This window comes from Carassius auratus, chromosome 27 (assembly GCF_003368295.1).
Source record: "Carassius auratus strain Wakin chromosome 27, ASM336829v1, whole genome shotgun sequence".
NCBI classification, from domain to species: domain Eukaryota; kingdom Metazoa; phylum Chordata; class Actinopteri; order Cypriniformes; family Cyprinidae; genus Carassius; species Carassius auratus.
In genome coordinates, this window is record NC_039269.1 from 21390339 (window position 1) to 21406961 (window position 16623).

General features: G+C 35.7%; 1 protein-coding gene across 1 annotated transcript in view; it reads right to left on the minus strand.

The window, feature by feature from the left end:
• Positions 1-2500: 2500 nt before the first annotated feature.
• The window catches only part of cdyl (chromodomain protein, Y-like), a 28761-nt gene continuing 14638 nt past the window's right edge, over positions 2501-16623 (minus strand). The window contains exons 5-7 of the mRNA XM_026206580.1: positions 16337-16547; positions 4018-4161; positions 2501-3326 (exon numbers count right to left, since the gene is read on the minus strand). Coding sequence (XP_026062365.1) covers positions 3168-3326; positions 4018-4161; positions 16337-16547 — 514 coding nt within the window. The 3' untranslated portion in view covers positions 2501-3167. The remainder of the gene's footprint in view (positions 3327-4017; positions 4162-16336; positions 16548-16623) is intronic.

Genomic DNA, 16623 nt, shown 5'->3' on the forward strand with positions numbered 1-16623 from the left:
CTGCTAAACAGTTGAATTGGCTCCATATATTGTGCAATCAGTACTTAAAGACTGTTGCACAAAGAGACAAAATGAATTGTCTATGACAGTATAGAATAACTCCCATTACGTATATGATAACCCTGTAGCAGATCTATACTGGTGGAACTGGGGAAGGTGAAGGGTTTCTGAAGTGCACTGCAAACGGCTACCACAAGCACTAGTCAAGTATTTGAATGTTGAGCAGCTAACTCGTTGGCTACCGATACAGGAGAGAACCAATCAGCTGTGACATGTGATGTCATTGTTATACAGAGTTAGATCTATCGGACTGCACTATCTAGAGTTTCATGCCAAAACCTTTTATATAAAGTCCTCCCTATTTAATGTTAAATTATAATACATTTTAATTCAACTGTCTGAAAACTGTTTATACAACAGTGTTGTAACTTTTTCTGTGACCATAATGTGAATATGAGCGAGTACATCATAAATTAATCTACCAAACTGCCTTTTTGTCTTCTCCCAAATCACTACGGTAAATTTATATTAAGTGATTATGTTTGGACTTTTGTAGCCTGCGCGGGTCAAAATTTACATAGTGTTGCTTTAAGTAATATTTCTACAATACACACTGTTTTTAGAAGTATGGCATAGTGTACTTTTGAAACTTACAAGCAGTTTATTTCTGTGCCCTGAATCATCCAGACAGTGTTTAGATAAATTTACACTGTGGATTTCCCTTAAAGTGCATGGATTTATGGATAGTCCTGTGTCATGGGGAGCCACAAAACGTGGATTCCTCGAAGGTGGTGAAAATCTCTACAGTTTTGTTGGCTTCAAGAATCAGGACTACTGGTTACACATGGCTCCTGGTGCTCAAGACAGCTGCCCACCCTAAAACACTGGACATTTGACACTGAGGGACATGTGACGTCATGATGTAAAATACAAACATAAATATAAAATGTACACTGTTGTTTCAAGTTTTTTTTTTATTATTAAATTATAAGAGGACAAAAGTAAAAAAAAAATAAAAAAATTACAGAATATCAATTTATTTGGACCAGTCATTTTCACAGCTGTTACATGTTCTGAAACCTAAAAAAGAATCTTTACAGATTGTACAATTGATAGCATTTAGTATATCAACTATAAGAAATATGCCTTACTTATATATATATATATATATATATATAAAATCTAATTTTGACCACATTTTTTGATCACATATGCTGAAAGTCAAAAAATGCTGATAATAGATATACTTTTGTCAGTGAAGTGACTGGAACAAAGACTTTTCCTCAGGTATAGAGTCAGCAATGTTTTACATCAAATTACAACACCCTGTATACAGAATTCAAAAGAGAGGGTCGAGTTCAAATAACGTCGCTAATTTACAAAAGAAAAAAAAAAGCCACACACAGATATCAGATATTGCAAAGCTGCGTTAAGAAAATGAGGATGTGTTTCTGGTTTTGTCTTTCAGGGTTATTAACAGATATTGAATGTTAATTATCAGAGATCAATAGAGTTTACATATCAAGTTAAATTGTAAAAGACATTATTAATGTCACAAAGCACTTCATTATCAAATATAACCTGCCACATTGTTTTGGAAAAAGCTCCAATTAAAAAAAATAACTGAACAAAAGCATTCAATAAGTATATTTGCACAATCATAAATATAATTTTGTAAACAAGAATTCATTTTACAAAACCATTTGGGAAGGGGAAAAACACACAATAAGGAATAGTGCATAGATACCTGTACCAGAAACATGCTAAAGCATGAGATTTTGAACAGGACGCTTCGTTGCTAAAAATCTAAATATGGATTCTGAGAGGTAGGACTTTAGCACTGGGGAAAATATGTTTGCAAAGTCACATTTTAGGCAATTTTGTGTGGACAATCTCGCAACCCATTTTCTGACTCCATCCCCACCCATCTTATAAAGAACTGTAATGAAGGAAATCCACTCCATTTAATAACAGTGCATGCTAGCTAATCACTACAGATGTTTGGGGTGGATTCTAGTAGGATCTTCCCTTAGAGACGGTTGTTAATCTCCAGAGCTCTTCTGATGATACAGCAGTCCAGTCTGTTTGAACCAGCAGAAAAAAGGATGCCGATTTAAAAACGCCAGCATCCTTTATTGACTCACAAAGGAACATACCTCAATCGATTTCATAATGTCATAAGTTATTAAATTAGAAATATTGTGTCAAGAACATTTACATCAAAATTATTTGGTGGTATGTTACTCCAAAGCAAACAGTTTGTACGTCCAGAACATACAAATGAAACACAAAGCAGAAAACTTGTAAAATTAAGCCAGCAAAACATACAAAAGTTAACTTTGATACAAATAACTGTTAATTCCTACTAAGCCAGAGCCTTGCAAATCCACGTACTTAATTATTCATTTTGTTCACTTGATCATTATGCAAATCAAAAATTCAATTAGTAGCTTTCAAGTCTGTTTAACAGCACTGATGCTAAATCTCGAAGCATTGGTGGTGTGTTTTTCTTTATGTAACTATCCGTTCATAAAAAGGTCTTCAAAGGGCTGGCCGATGTAAATGCCAGCAGGAGTTGCATGAATATTTAAGATGAACAAGGCTTGAGATGACTTCTATTTGCTGAATAAAAAGTACCTACTGAAGAAAAGCTTGCTAAAGACTTGATTCTAATTACAATCTGTTAGTGTAGCGATATCCAAAACGAGCAAAATGTAACTCATTCAAGTCTCATGCATCCCTTTCTTCAGTTAACTGATATTATCAATTTTTTCTCAATCAGTCTGCATAGGTGGTGCTCAAAGAGTAGCCCAAATCTGTATTACCTCTATGACAAACCAATTCATTAGTTGATACAACAGAAATTGAGCAGAAAGATGACCAGAATTGACATATATCAAGGCATTTTGTCCTTCTGCGCAGTGCAAGATTTATCACAAACTTTTAATTAAAGTCAGTATCAAGTGTAGCAGAATGAGATGCTGCTTTCTGCAGTCTGAAGAAAATGAAATACGTCCTGGACGAAGATGAAGTGTGGGTTTGACCACGCCAGTCTTCCACTGTTCCATGAAAATCCTGCTAAAAAAATAACTACCGACTAACCTTGTTTAAATAACTTCAGGCACTTGAGGATGGAGGTTTTGACACCCGTAGGACATTTAACTGACTTAGAATTCATCGATTTTCTTCTGGAGATAATTGAGTATGGAGTCCATGCCCTGAGGAGAGCCCCAGACCCTCTTAAGTGCCTCACATTCCCTCTCGTTGGCCTGCTCCAGGGCGGCCCGGTTAATGTTCCTCACCAGTGCTTTGGACTCGCGCAGAACCTTCAGTGTTTCCGGCAGCATCGGCATGACAAATACAATGAGGGGAACAAAATAAGAAAGAAAAGGGAAAGAAGGCACATGACTTATGGATGTGGATGCATTGTGAATTTGTTAAGTGTTATCATATCTGCATTTGAACAAAAAATACATTATGTACCAATGATTTAAAATCCTCAAAGGTCTAAACAGGGTTTAAGCAGAGGTCGGATAGCCACAGACTCCTTTGAATGTCTTTCAGAAACTTTTCAAATTAAAAGCTCTCATTTCATCTCAAATTTCAGCTCAATCTAAGATTGCTGCAAAAAAGTTCTAACTTTTATTTTGAAGGCAAAATCAATAAAGACGTAGTGATTGTGAGAAACTGTTGCTGTCATGACAGATATATTTCAGATCCAGCCGCTATTAAAATTAATCTGGCTGCGGCCACAGGCAGGATATTTTTGCTGGGGGACAGTTTTGGTCCATTGGCCGCCTGTTGCTGAACACTGGTTTAAAGCATCATGTTGAAGGATTAATGCTCATTTCCAAATTATTCTAAAAAGAGTATGAGAATCAAATGCAGGAGTTACAATGAAAGGCAATTAAAGAAAAAAAAAAACTCAATATGAAAAGTAGAGGGGCTTGTGTGAACGTATTCATTGAGAAAATGTAACAAACAAAAAAAACTAAAACAAATGAAAGGATGACTTACGACTGAATTAAAAGATACTAGCTCCTTGATGCGAGCCATTACTTCCTGTGTGAAGGTCCCTGGCCACAGAACCTGGGACACGAGTCCTTTGGCACAAGCCTCCTGAGCTGTCAACTTCCTCCCACTCAGTAGCATTTCATTAGCCTACATTGACAGCAGAGAAACAACAAATCAGAATTCTAGGGATACACAATATTGGATTTTTGCTGATATTTTTTCTCATTTAACTCATTTTGGCTAATGGCTGATACCAATATACTTCTTTTTTTTAGTCTCATAACGAAGATTATAAACAAATTATTTTTATGTTGCCATTTTACTTGTTGTTGTAACATTTTTAGATGTTTTAAAACAAGAGTTGTAAAAATTCAAAAGAAAATCGATTAGAATTTAAGTATTCACAATTTAAAAATATATATCAATAACATATTAATAAATGAATGTGTGTGTGTGTATAAATTATTTAATTTACAAGTGTCACAAACAACAATAATCATTATTACAGCCTGCACAGACCTAAGAATACAAGCAATAACAAAAAAGACTGCCTAAAAAGATGAGTCTCAAAGCGAGATTTAAAAACGAGCCGAGGAGCTGCATGACTAAAGGTTTGTGACCACATAGAAATTGTGTGAATTCAAGGGTGAACAAAGAGTTAGTACAGAAGATCTTAAGAGTGCAAGTTGGAGAGTAGATATGGAGGTGGTCGGATCAGTATTATTGAGTGCCTTGTAAGTAAGAAAGAAGAATTTTAAAGTCAATGTGGTATTGAACTGGGAACCAATGCAAGTGTTGTAATATGGGAGAAATGTGTTCAGTTATAGGAGTTCTGCAAATAATGTTTGCAGCTGAATTTTGTATGAAATGAAGTTTTTTGAGAAGCTTTGAAGGCAGACCATAAAAAAAAAGCATTACAATGCTCAATCAAGGAAGTGACTAAAGCTTGAACAAGAATGGCTGTGCTCTTTATTTATATTTATTTGAATAACAATCCAAAACATACATTCACATATCAACACAACATGCATAACATTGCTGCTTGAAAGTTTGTGAAACATTTTCATGCTTCCTGAAAGTCCTGAAAGTTGACAAAGATAACCTAATCAAGCAAATGAAATGAAAATATATACTTTGTATTTTATTTATTCAAGAAACTGATCTAATATTACATCTGTGAGCAGCAAAAGTATGTGAATCTCTAGGATTAGGTGTTCATTTGAAGGTGAAATTAAGAGTCCATCTGTTCAGAGGTGTTTTTAGTGTGTCTGCAGTTTTATTTAAATAGGTATCTGTCAAAGTTTGGTCATGTTGTGGAAGTGTATCATGGCACAAACAAATGAGATCTCGGAGGACATCAGAAAAAGAGTTGATGTTGTTCATCAGGCTAGAGAGATTTACAAAGTCATCTCTAAAGAGTTTGGACTCCACCAATCCACAGTCAGACAGATTGTGTACAATTGGGAGGAAATTCAAGACCATTGTTACCCTCCCCAGGAGCGGTCACCCAACAAAGGACACTCTAAAAGCAAGACATGTTAAAAGTCCACTAGGTTTCAAAGGGCAGCATGATAAATTCATAGCAACTAAAGAACTTTCTCACATTGGCTAATGATAAGGTTCATGAGTCCACCATCAGGAAATCGCAAGAAGAAAGCCACTCCTCTCCAAAGAGAACATTGCTGTCCATCTGAAGTTTGCTAAATCGTGTGGGCAAGCCAGAGGAATACTGGAGAAATGTTTTGTGGATGGTTGAGACCAAAATAGAAAATGTTGGTTTAAATGAGCAGCATTATGTTTGGAGAAAGAAAACACTGCATTCCAGCATAAGAACCTTATCCCATCTGTGAAACATGGTGGTGGTAGTATCATGGTTTGGGCCTGTTTTTCTGCATCTGGTCCAGAATGGCTTGCCATTATTGATGGAACAATGAATTCTGAATTATTCCAGCACATTCTGAAGGAAAATGTCAGGACATCTTTCAGAGAACTGAATCTTAAGAGAAAGTGGGTCATGCAGCAAACAACGACCACAAGCACACAAATTGTTCTACTGAAGAATGGTTGAAGGAGGCCAAAGCTAATGTTTTGGAATGACTGAGTCAATTTTGTGGAAGGACCTGAAGAAAGCAGTTCATAGGAAGAACCCCACCAACATCACAGAGTTGAAGTGGTTCTGTACTGAGGAATGGGCTTAAAATTCCTACAAACCGGAAAAGGACTGATCAGCAGTTTACAAGAATTACTACTTGCAGTTTTTCCTGCAAAAGAGGTCACACCAGATACTAAAAGCAAAGATTCATATACTTTTGCCACTCACAAATATTTAACACTATAATTTTTCTCAATAAATAAATACAGTATACATTTTCGTTTGCTTTGTTTGATTGGATTATCGGTCTACTTTCAGGATTTGTCTAATTATGTTTTGGGTCATATTTATGCAGAAATATAGAAAATTCTAAAGGGATCACAAACTTTCAAGCAGCACTGTCAGTAAATCATAAGCAAAACCTTTCGGCATCAGCATCAGTTTGTCTACTTACAGTTATACTTGGTTTTGGAAATAATTGATGTAAGGACGCCATATGGCAGTGAACTTAGACCTGGAACCCTTAAAATTAAGTCTTATTTTTTCCAAACTCAGGAATTGAAACACATTTCTGGCCCACTGTTTAAAAGAAAGGGGAAATAACTGTTTCCAATTAATTAAAATCAAGCGCCTTTACAGAAGTAAAGGCGATGCAGTGCAATTCACTTTTTGACAGAGTTATTTTCACATACGATACCAAAGATGGCAGTAAAAGGATTTGCATAAACATCTTTAAAAAATATTATGGAATAAGATTTTAAAAAAAAAAGAAAAAAAGGTTGACCAAAAAACAGAGATACTAGGACATAGCCAAAACATATGGGCTAATGTACATTAGCAGGGGACTGCTTACATCTTGTACAGGTGGGGTCAACAGAAGGATACATCTTTGCCAGCCTGGCCTTGGAAATATGAAGTCTATGTACCACTTTAAATTGAATAAGTCTGTGTCTAACACAAATAGAAGACCCATGAATTCTATATATAGCCTCATTCCATTCGTCAGCTGTCAGGCAGATATTAAGGTCCAGTTGCGAGGAGTCTCTTTGTGCAGTTATAGAAGTGGATAATAACTATACAAGTTTTATATACAAGCCAGAGATGGTTCCTCTTTGAACTGGGTTGTAAGAAAAATGTTGATCAATAGGGTTTTGTTCAGGAAGGGAAGGAAAAGGTATTTTAAATTGAGATTCTAATTGGACAAAAGAAATGAAGCGGCCATCAGCAAAAAGATCTTTAAATGTTAAAATACATTTTTCTTGCCATAGCAAGAATGCCTGGTCGTTCAGAGGCTGAGAAAATGTATGATTTCTGGCAACTGGGGCACAAATTGAACCTCTTTGCCATCCAAAATATTTGCGAATTTGGGCCCAAATCTGAATGGAGTTCCGTACCATTGGGTGCAATGATTGAGAGTCTAGACCCATCAGCAAGGGAGAAAATGGAAGAATTGAAAGCAAGGAAGGAAGACAGGCTGAGGATTCTATCTGGACCCAATCCGGTAAATGATTTATGTAATGCGAACCTTGCCAATAAGTCAGAGCTCATATTACAAGCCCAGTTATATAGTTGAAAATTAGGGAGGGCCATCCCCCCTGTTCTTTAGGTTTTTGGTGAAATTATCTATGTATTCTGGGGGGTTTCTTATTCCAAATATAAGATTATCTTATTTAAATGAACAAAAAAAATAAATTCTAAAAGGGGGGTTGGGGGGCGGGGGGGGGGGGGGGGGGGTTGTGAAATGCTCATTTTCACTCAATATCCTGTTAATCTTGAGTACCTATAGAGTAGTACAGCATCCTTCATAACCCCAAAAAGTCTTTAGTTTTATTATATTCATAAGAGAAAGATAGTCTGTACCAATTTTTCCCAGAAAAACACGACCGGCTGGAGGCGTGACGTGTGGGCGGAGCTAAAGAATCACGAGCGCCAGTAGGCTTTTGCGTTGAGAGCGGAAGCTGTGTCTCATTATCGTGAGGACAAAGCCAACCAAAACAAACCATGGCTAACAGTCAGATTCAGCATATATTTATGATCCAGAATCAGATCCAGAGGCTGAAATTTAACAAGACCAGCATCAGCAATGACATCTCTATGTGGTATGTACTGAAACTGTATATATTTGCTTAGTGGTTTTGGAAAATGACTAAGTTCCACTTTGTCGTCTTTTTTTTTTTAAGCTGTACATGTGGAAAGTGCAGTTTGATGACAACATTGCATGTTGTTTACTTGATGTGCTTAACGTTACACGCCGATAGCTAAGTTAACAACACAGAGATATTTGAAGCAGTTTTACTCACTGCATGTGGTTCCAACACACGATCGTGACCCTTTTTCGTTGGGACTACATTATCCTTAAGAAATAAACGATGTGCAAATCCGGCGTCAAACTGGGCCTTGTTTGTAAAACAAGCATCTTCGAAAAGCAGGGGAACAAACACAAACACTTGCACAACTCTGTTGATCCTCTGTAAAAATAAAGTCCATCCACTGGTCCCTTAATGCTGTTTCTCTTTTGGTAATCTGTGCAGGGTTGTCTTGCCCTGGCAACCAAAAACACACTCCTTTTGTGACATTTTGCGACGCTCTCGCTCTGATCAATGAATGTCTGTTGTGCTCTCAGTGCTGTGCTATACGTGAGCGCGTGCTCTTCCGGCAGACGTGCCCTAAGGACCCATATAAGGAAATTCTGCTCCATCTAACGTCACACAGAGCCATACTCGAAAAAAACTTTCCGAAACTTGTGACAAACCGGAAGGAGTATTTTTGAAACGGAAATACTCCTTCAAACGTACAACTTAATTTTTGAAACTTTGTCCATGTTTAGCATGAGAATCCAACTCTTTAACAGTGTAAAAAACTCAGTATGCATGAAATAGCATTTCACCCCCCCCCTTTAAATGTAAATAGGTAGGGATGCGCCAGTTGACTGGGTTGACTGGCCATAAACCGCAATCAGACGGTTTTTGGTCTTTTTTCGGCCGATTTTTCCAGAAGTACGCCCGCGTGCACAAGACTACATTGTAATCATTTGCTATCATGTCATTTGTGTGGAAGTATTTCAAAATCTGTGTGCAGGACACAGGCAGCCGATCAGCACTGGAAGTGCAGAGCTACACGTCTGAGGCACAGATAGCAGGAAGCGAACAGCCATTGTTGTACTGCCGCACAAACAAGCAAGAGGGTCTGGCTGCAGACCTGCACTTGCACTCTCAGACTTGCACTCTCAGATACTTGCACTTCTGCTAGTGACATCACTTGCAGTCTTTATTTTTTTTATTTTGATGAATTTGTTTTATTACTTTTTGTTTGAATCTCTCAACATTTAATAACAGTAGTCAGGTGGTGAAGACAAGAAAAAAGAAACTAAATAACAATGTCACTTCCAATCGCTACTTGCACTCTCCGCTACCTGTGACATCACTTGCAATCAACACAAATCATACATGTTGCGGTGGTGATTAAAGGGATAGTTCACCCAAAAAGGAAAATGATGTCATTAGTAACTTACCCTCATGTCGTTCCAAACCAGTGAGACCTCCGTTCATCTTCGGAACACAGTTTAAGATATTTTAGATTTAGTCCGAGAGCTTTCTGTCCCTCCATTGAAAGTGTGTGTATGGTATTATACTGTACATGTCTAGAAAGGTAGTAAAAACATCTTCAAAGAAGTCCATGTGACATCAGAGGGTCAGTAATAATTTGTTGACGCATTGAAAATACATTTTGGTCCAAAAATATCAAAAACTATGACTTTAGTGAGCATTGTCTTCTCTTCCGGGTTTGTTGTGAGCGCATTCACTGCAGTGTAGTGATAATCCGGTTCACGAACGAATCACTCGATATATCCGGATCTTCTTGAACCAGTTGACCAAATCGAACTGAATCATTTGAAACGGATCGCGTCTCCAATAAGCATTAATACACAAATGACTTAAGCTGTGAACTTTTTTAATGTGGCTGACACTCAATCTGAATTAAAACAAACCAATATTCCGGAGTAATTAATTTACTCAAACAGTAAACTGCTGTGAAGAGAGAACTAAAGATTAACACTGAGCAGAGCCAGATAAAGAACAAAAGATTGACTCGTTCTTGAGTCAAGATCCGGTTGCATCGGTTTTTGGATCACCAGTAGTTCTCACAAGACAGTTTGATTCAATAAACCGATTGAAAAAAACTGTTCACCGGTTCTTTTGCGCTCGACGTAATGACGTTATTGGCGATGATTGCCCTTAATTCAAGCCTTCGGTTTACCCGCGCTCATAACATTAGCACAGAATCAGTTCAGAATCAATCACCTAAAGAATCAGTTCAGTTCAGACGCGCTGTGTGTCAGTCTGCTTCACACTAAATCACACATGCGCAGTTTCATCAGCTTCTCGTTTCTCGAATCGGACGCGTCCGACAAAATGGTTCTTGACTCGTGAACGAGTCAATCGTTCGTTCGTTATCTGGCTTGGCTCGGTTTTCATCTTCAGTTCTCTCTTCACCGCAGTTCTGTCAGTGTACTGTTTGAGTAAATTAATTACTCCGGGATATGTTTTTTTTTTTTTACTCAGAGGGAGTGTCAGCCACATTAAAAAAGTTAACAGCTTAAGTAATTTGCGTATTAATGCATATTGGAGACATTTTTGCATTGCATTCATATTCTGGTGTTCTGGCCACGGATTTGCCGCTCTTGTCTTTTTCTTGCAGGACCCTGTACGTTATAGTACTAAATTAGGTTTAATCGTTTAATCACCACCAAAGCGTCTTGTCTCTATTGGCAACATGCACGATTTGTGTTGATTGCAAGTGACGTCACAGGTAGTGGTGAGTTCAAGTGGCGATTGCAAGTGACATTGTAATTTAGTCTCTTTTTTCTGTCTTCACCACCTGGCTACTGCTGTAATATGTTGAGAGATTCAAACAAAAAGTTATCAATAAATAGAGCAAAATAAAAAATAAAGACTGCAAGTGACGTCACTAGCAGAAGTGCAAGTGTCTGAGAGTGCAAGTCTGAAAATGCAAGTCTGCAGCCAGCCCCTTCTCCAAATAAGAGCCCCTTTCCCTGCGTGAGTGGACTGTATCTGTCCTTGCCCAGCACAAGCAACGCCAACTAAACTGTGACAAAACTGAATTTTTTTTTTTTTTTTTGTAGAACTTGCATACACATTTGAAAAGCCAGAAATAAACATCAGTTCTGTATAGGATGGTTATCTTTATTTTACCTTAAAATTAAATAAACTTAATTTCATTTCAAAATCACCTGCTGTGGCACACTGAAAAAAAAAAGGGTTTCAATCATCCAATAAAAAAAAATTAGGGTAATGATTCACATCCATTTTTTTTTTACTTTAGACAATAGTTATTTATTTTTCATTGACTCAAGTAAAAAAAAAAAAAAAAAGTGAAACATTATCATTTTTTTTTTTTAACTGAATGAATGAAACACTTTGCATCATTATTTTATTCGCACCAACATTATTTGATTTTAACATTTTGGAATAATGCATTTATATAGAATACTTATTTAGTCTCACTGGTAAATACCTTTTTTGAGTTTAAAACCAAATTTAAAAACTAAAATGCTGAATGCTGATTAAGAAACCTCTTATTGAATGTGTGTTGATTGTGTTGTTTGGACTGTAGAACTATGCATTTATTGCCTTTAATTACAGATGGTTACAGTTAATCTTTTAATTTAAGGCCAGTTCTCTGTAGTTTCAACCCAATTCAAATATAAAAGCTAAATGCTGATGTCTGTACCATCTATGTTTGTATTAAATGTAGTATACTTACTGTGCAATTAATGCCGTTAATTTCAGATGGTTATGGTTATTGTTTTCAATAGCCAAAAGCCAGTTTGGCCTATTAAATACCAAATAAACATCTTGTTTATGCACACTTTCCTTCTTTCTTGTTTGTTGCTTAAAGATAAAAAAAATAAAAATCGACCAGCTTGCTTGTAAAGTTTGTGCATCCCTATAAGTAGGTGTAGTCTGTAACAAATATAAAAATTTAGGGCACATATTCATTTTAATTACATTGATCATACCAATCTAAGTGGAGAGCTTAGACCATTTTTTAAGGGATGTCCAAGTTTGTTTCAAGAGTGGAGTAAAGTTGAGCTTAAACAGCCTCAGAGATATTTCTCGAAACAACTAAACCTAAATATATAAATTTATCAGGGACTACTGCAAATGGGTAGTGAGAAAAAGAAGAATTCTTTGCTACACGATTTATAGAAAATAATTAACTCTTAGAGAGATTGAGCTTGAATCCTGAGATGCAACTTAAATGCTCAAGTGCAGTAATTTGATCCTGCTGGATTCTGTTCTAGAAAATGTCAGATTTTGAATTTTTGAGTCCCGGTAGGCCTAGCCTATTTGTTTTTAAAAATCTGACATACAGTGTATTAGATCATGACAGTGCGTGTGTGCAGACGAGGATGACTAGATTTATTTGAAGATTACTGCTCATGTCTCATTTGGCACAAATCCATATGCGCAACATGTTTCCATATGCGCAATGTATTTGAACGTTAAACTATTATTTATAATGTAAACTACTTACACATTCACACAAAAGAAAAGATGATCCTATTCATATGAGCAAAAACGTCCTTGGAACAGCAGAGTGGATTGGTATTACGCTCTATTTAAACTGACCAGTGTAACCTTTAAAATGTTTAGTTGACTATTTTGTTTTGATAATGAACAGATTGTGACGCAAGTTTTAATCGCTAGAATATACGTGTCTAGAATATAAATCTTCTAATTTCGCAGGTTTATTTTATTATCTTTCACTTTTAATACTGTGTGTGGTAAACATGGGAAGGGAAATTAAAGATTTAATGAATTAAGAATTCATTTTATTTATTAATTTGTTCCCTCATTTAAATCATGAGTTATTTAGGGAACAAAATTAGTGAAACATGGACAATTGCCACAAATTAATAAATCATAGGAATGAATTAACAAATTGTAGGAATTAATAAGACTATCTGTCCTGTGTCCCGCAGCCCTGCAGAGCGCAGTTATCTGATTAAATGATTTAGTTACTACATTTCTATTGCTTTTCATGTTGAAGAACTTTTGTGATGTTTCTTTTTTAATGTACTTTTATAGTTTAAATCACATTAAAAGCTTAATTAGTACATGTGAAATGCCTCTTATTAAGAAACCTAGATCTTAATGAACTGGCAAATTATAGGCCCATTTCAAATCTTCCATTTATGTATAACATTTTAGAAAAAGTTGTGTCTGCTCAATTGAGCTACTTCCTGCAAAAAAATCATCCATATGAAGAATTTCAGGTTCCACCATAGCTCAGAAACTGCACTAGTTAAAATTACAAATGACTTGCTTCTTGCGTCAGATCAAGGCTGCATCTCATTTCTAGTTTTACTTGATCTTAGTGCTGTTTTCGACACCATAGATCATGACATACTCCTAGATCGATTACAAAACTATACAGGTATTCAAGGGCAGGCTCTAAGATCCTACCTGTCAGATCGCTACCATTTTATTTAAATGGGGAGTCATCTCATTTATCACCAGTAAAATATGAAGTGCCACAAGGATCTGTCCTAGGTCCTCTTTTATTTTCAATATACATGTTGCCCCTTGGTAATATTTGTAGAAAATACGGGATTAGTTTCCACTGTTATGCTGATGATACTCAACTATATATTTCAACAAGACCAGATTAAACTTCAAAGTTATTTAAACTAACAGAGTGTGTTAAAAATGTAAAATATTGAATGATCAATAATTTTCTCCTATTAAATTAGGATAAGACCGATATATTACTTACTGGACCAAAAAACAGTACACAGAATCTAGTAGACTACATTTTGCAACTAGATGGATTTACTGTTACTTCCTCTACAGTCAAAAACTTGTCCTTTGAAAACCAGATTTCCTATGTTAAAAAAAAACAGCATTTTCCTCTAGACTGGACAATTTAGAATGTACATAGCCTACTACTACTACTGAAACAACATTTCTTCCATGTTAATTTTGATAGTAAATCCCCTTTGTTTGCCAAAAAGGTTGCTTTATTTTATTTGTCTTTTAATTACTTATGTTTCATACCTTGATTTGATAATAAACATTTTAATACACAGACTTTTTGAGGGGAAAAATCATTAGGCTTCTTTAAGAAAAAATAAATTAAGTTGTTTTATGCATTCAAATAATTAGATATGCTAAAACAGAATTTGGTAAATAAAAAAATATGCTGAGAAAAAAATAAACATTTCATAGGGCCCTATAATCATATAATTTTTGTTAAACTTATTAAATTGATTTGAAAATGTATAAGGTTCATGATTTTATTTAATTAGACTTATTTTATTTTTAATAAACTTTAATTTAACTATTAAAAAGGAGTGGAGTAACATTTAAATGGAAAAAAATTAAATAACAGAACTTGGAAACGAATAAAATGGAATTTAGGAAAAATATTAAACAATTCATAGGGCCCTATTAGAGTGTGGTAATTTCAACATTTACTATTACTGTTAGTATTAGTACTACTACTACTACTACTACTACTAGTAGTATGGTTCAGTAATTTTTTCTTTTTTTGTAAATAAAGCACTATTTTAGTTTTTTTTTTCAGTATCCATTTGAAAAACTATCGGTTAATTAATCGGTATCGGATCAGTGTCATCCAATTTAGCTATCGGCATTGAAAAAATCCAATATTGATCGACCTCTAATTAATATTATCGCTGTAATTATATGCTTACTAATTTTATATATTTTTTTATATATACAAGAATATATACACCCATAAAACATTTAGAATTGAAATTTACTGACAAATCCCTCATGCTCACGGTGCATCTTGGTGTTGGACAAAGAAAAGAACGAAGAATTTTAGCAAAAACAGATAACTCAGTTTTTTTTTATATATTCAAAAATCATGTTTTTTTTATTAAGTTATGTTTTTGTGTTTTATTGTGTTAGTTACTGCAGTTTGATTTAAATTAATTGAAATGCACAATGAAAAACAAACATGATTTTTGAAAATTGTTAAAAAAGTCTGTTGTCTTTTTTTGTAAATTAACTCTTCATATATGTATGATTTAACAGCAGCTGCGAAGATGAGCACCAGTCATTTTTTCTACATTTCTTATTTCTCATGGCTGCTTTAACCCTCTGGTTGGGATCAAACAGACAAGTCGGTATGGTCACAAGCGGAGGTAGTCACTCCACAAATCTTGCCAGTGGATTTCTCTTATCTTGGTTTTGTTAAAAGCTCTGCTGCCATATTACTCCATTAATTGATACTATAAATACATTTTAAGGCTAATAAACGACTTCTGATTTTTTAAAGTCAACATTTATGTGATGAAAGTCAAGTCGAAGTCGACTAGTCGCTGATGACATCATTAATGAACAAATAAGTCTGGTGCTGTGACAAACGCATTGTGCACAGCTATGGCATATGACACAGCGCTACCCACAGTTATTGCTCTTATAACATCTCATTTTTATCAGTTGTTTTGCCTTTGAGTTGTTTTATTTCTCACAGATTTCTGCTCGTTCTAAAGCAGATATTAATAAAGTAGCACAGTAAAGATTACATTTATATGAATGCATGAGTGACAACAATTGGGTGTGTGAATTATTTCTACATGGCAGCATCTCTCTAGTAGTAGTTGTAGACATTGTTGGATGTATTTAAGAAATATATGCTTGAACTTTTCAGTTTCTAAGTTATTTTATTGAGAAATCAAAGAACAGTGTTGACAGTACATTTCCCCGCTGAATGATTCTGTGTGAGCGCGATCTGTGCGTGATGTATGAGCTACTGTCTGTTCCCTGTATGTGTGCAATACAGTGCAGCAATGCATTAGATTAGGAAAGCAATTAACTTACCTGTAGAATAATCTGTTTAGCATGTGCATTATCCCGTTAAATTTTGAGCATCCAGTAATATAATCATCACACATGTCTTGTGGAGCTTTCGGAGTATACATTTATTTGTAATTTTAGCTTTTTGGAAACGAAGCGTAAATGTGGAATTCCTTCAAAGATTTATTATCCTGTTGCGCCCTCTATAGGACCTGTGACTAGTCGACGTCAAGCTTAAAGCGTCATGGCAGAGCATTGAAGTCGACTAGTTGATTAGTCTGTGCAACTCCAACACACACACACACACACACACACACACACACACACAAAAACCAAAAAAGACAAGTTATTCATGCAGAGGCACACTTGATGTACTCACCGAGGCGACTCCCATGATGAGAGGGAATGTCACGGAGGAGCAGGCATCTGGGGTTTGGCCAAAGATTGTATAAGGAGTCTGGAACCAAGCCTTCTCATTGGCCCAAATGACATCACACAGGGGCAAGATAGACGCTCCAAGCCCAATGGCGGGCCCATTCACAGCAGCAATGATGGGCTTCTTGAACTGAATAAATGTGTTGACGAAAGTTCTGAAGACAACAGAAAACACATTGGTTTATATATAGCTACTATGACTGTATGTCACGTCATTTACTCACTCACTCA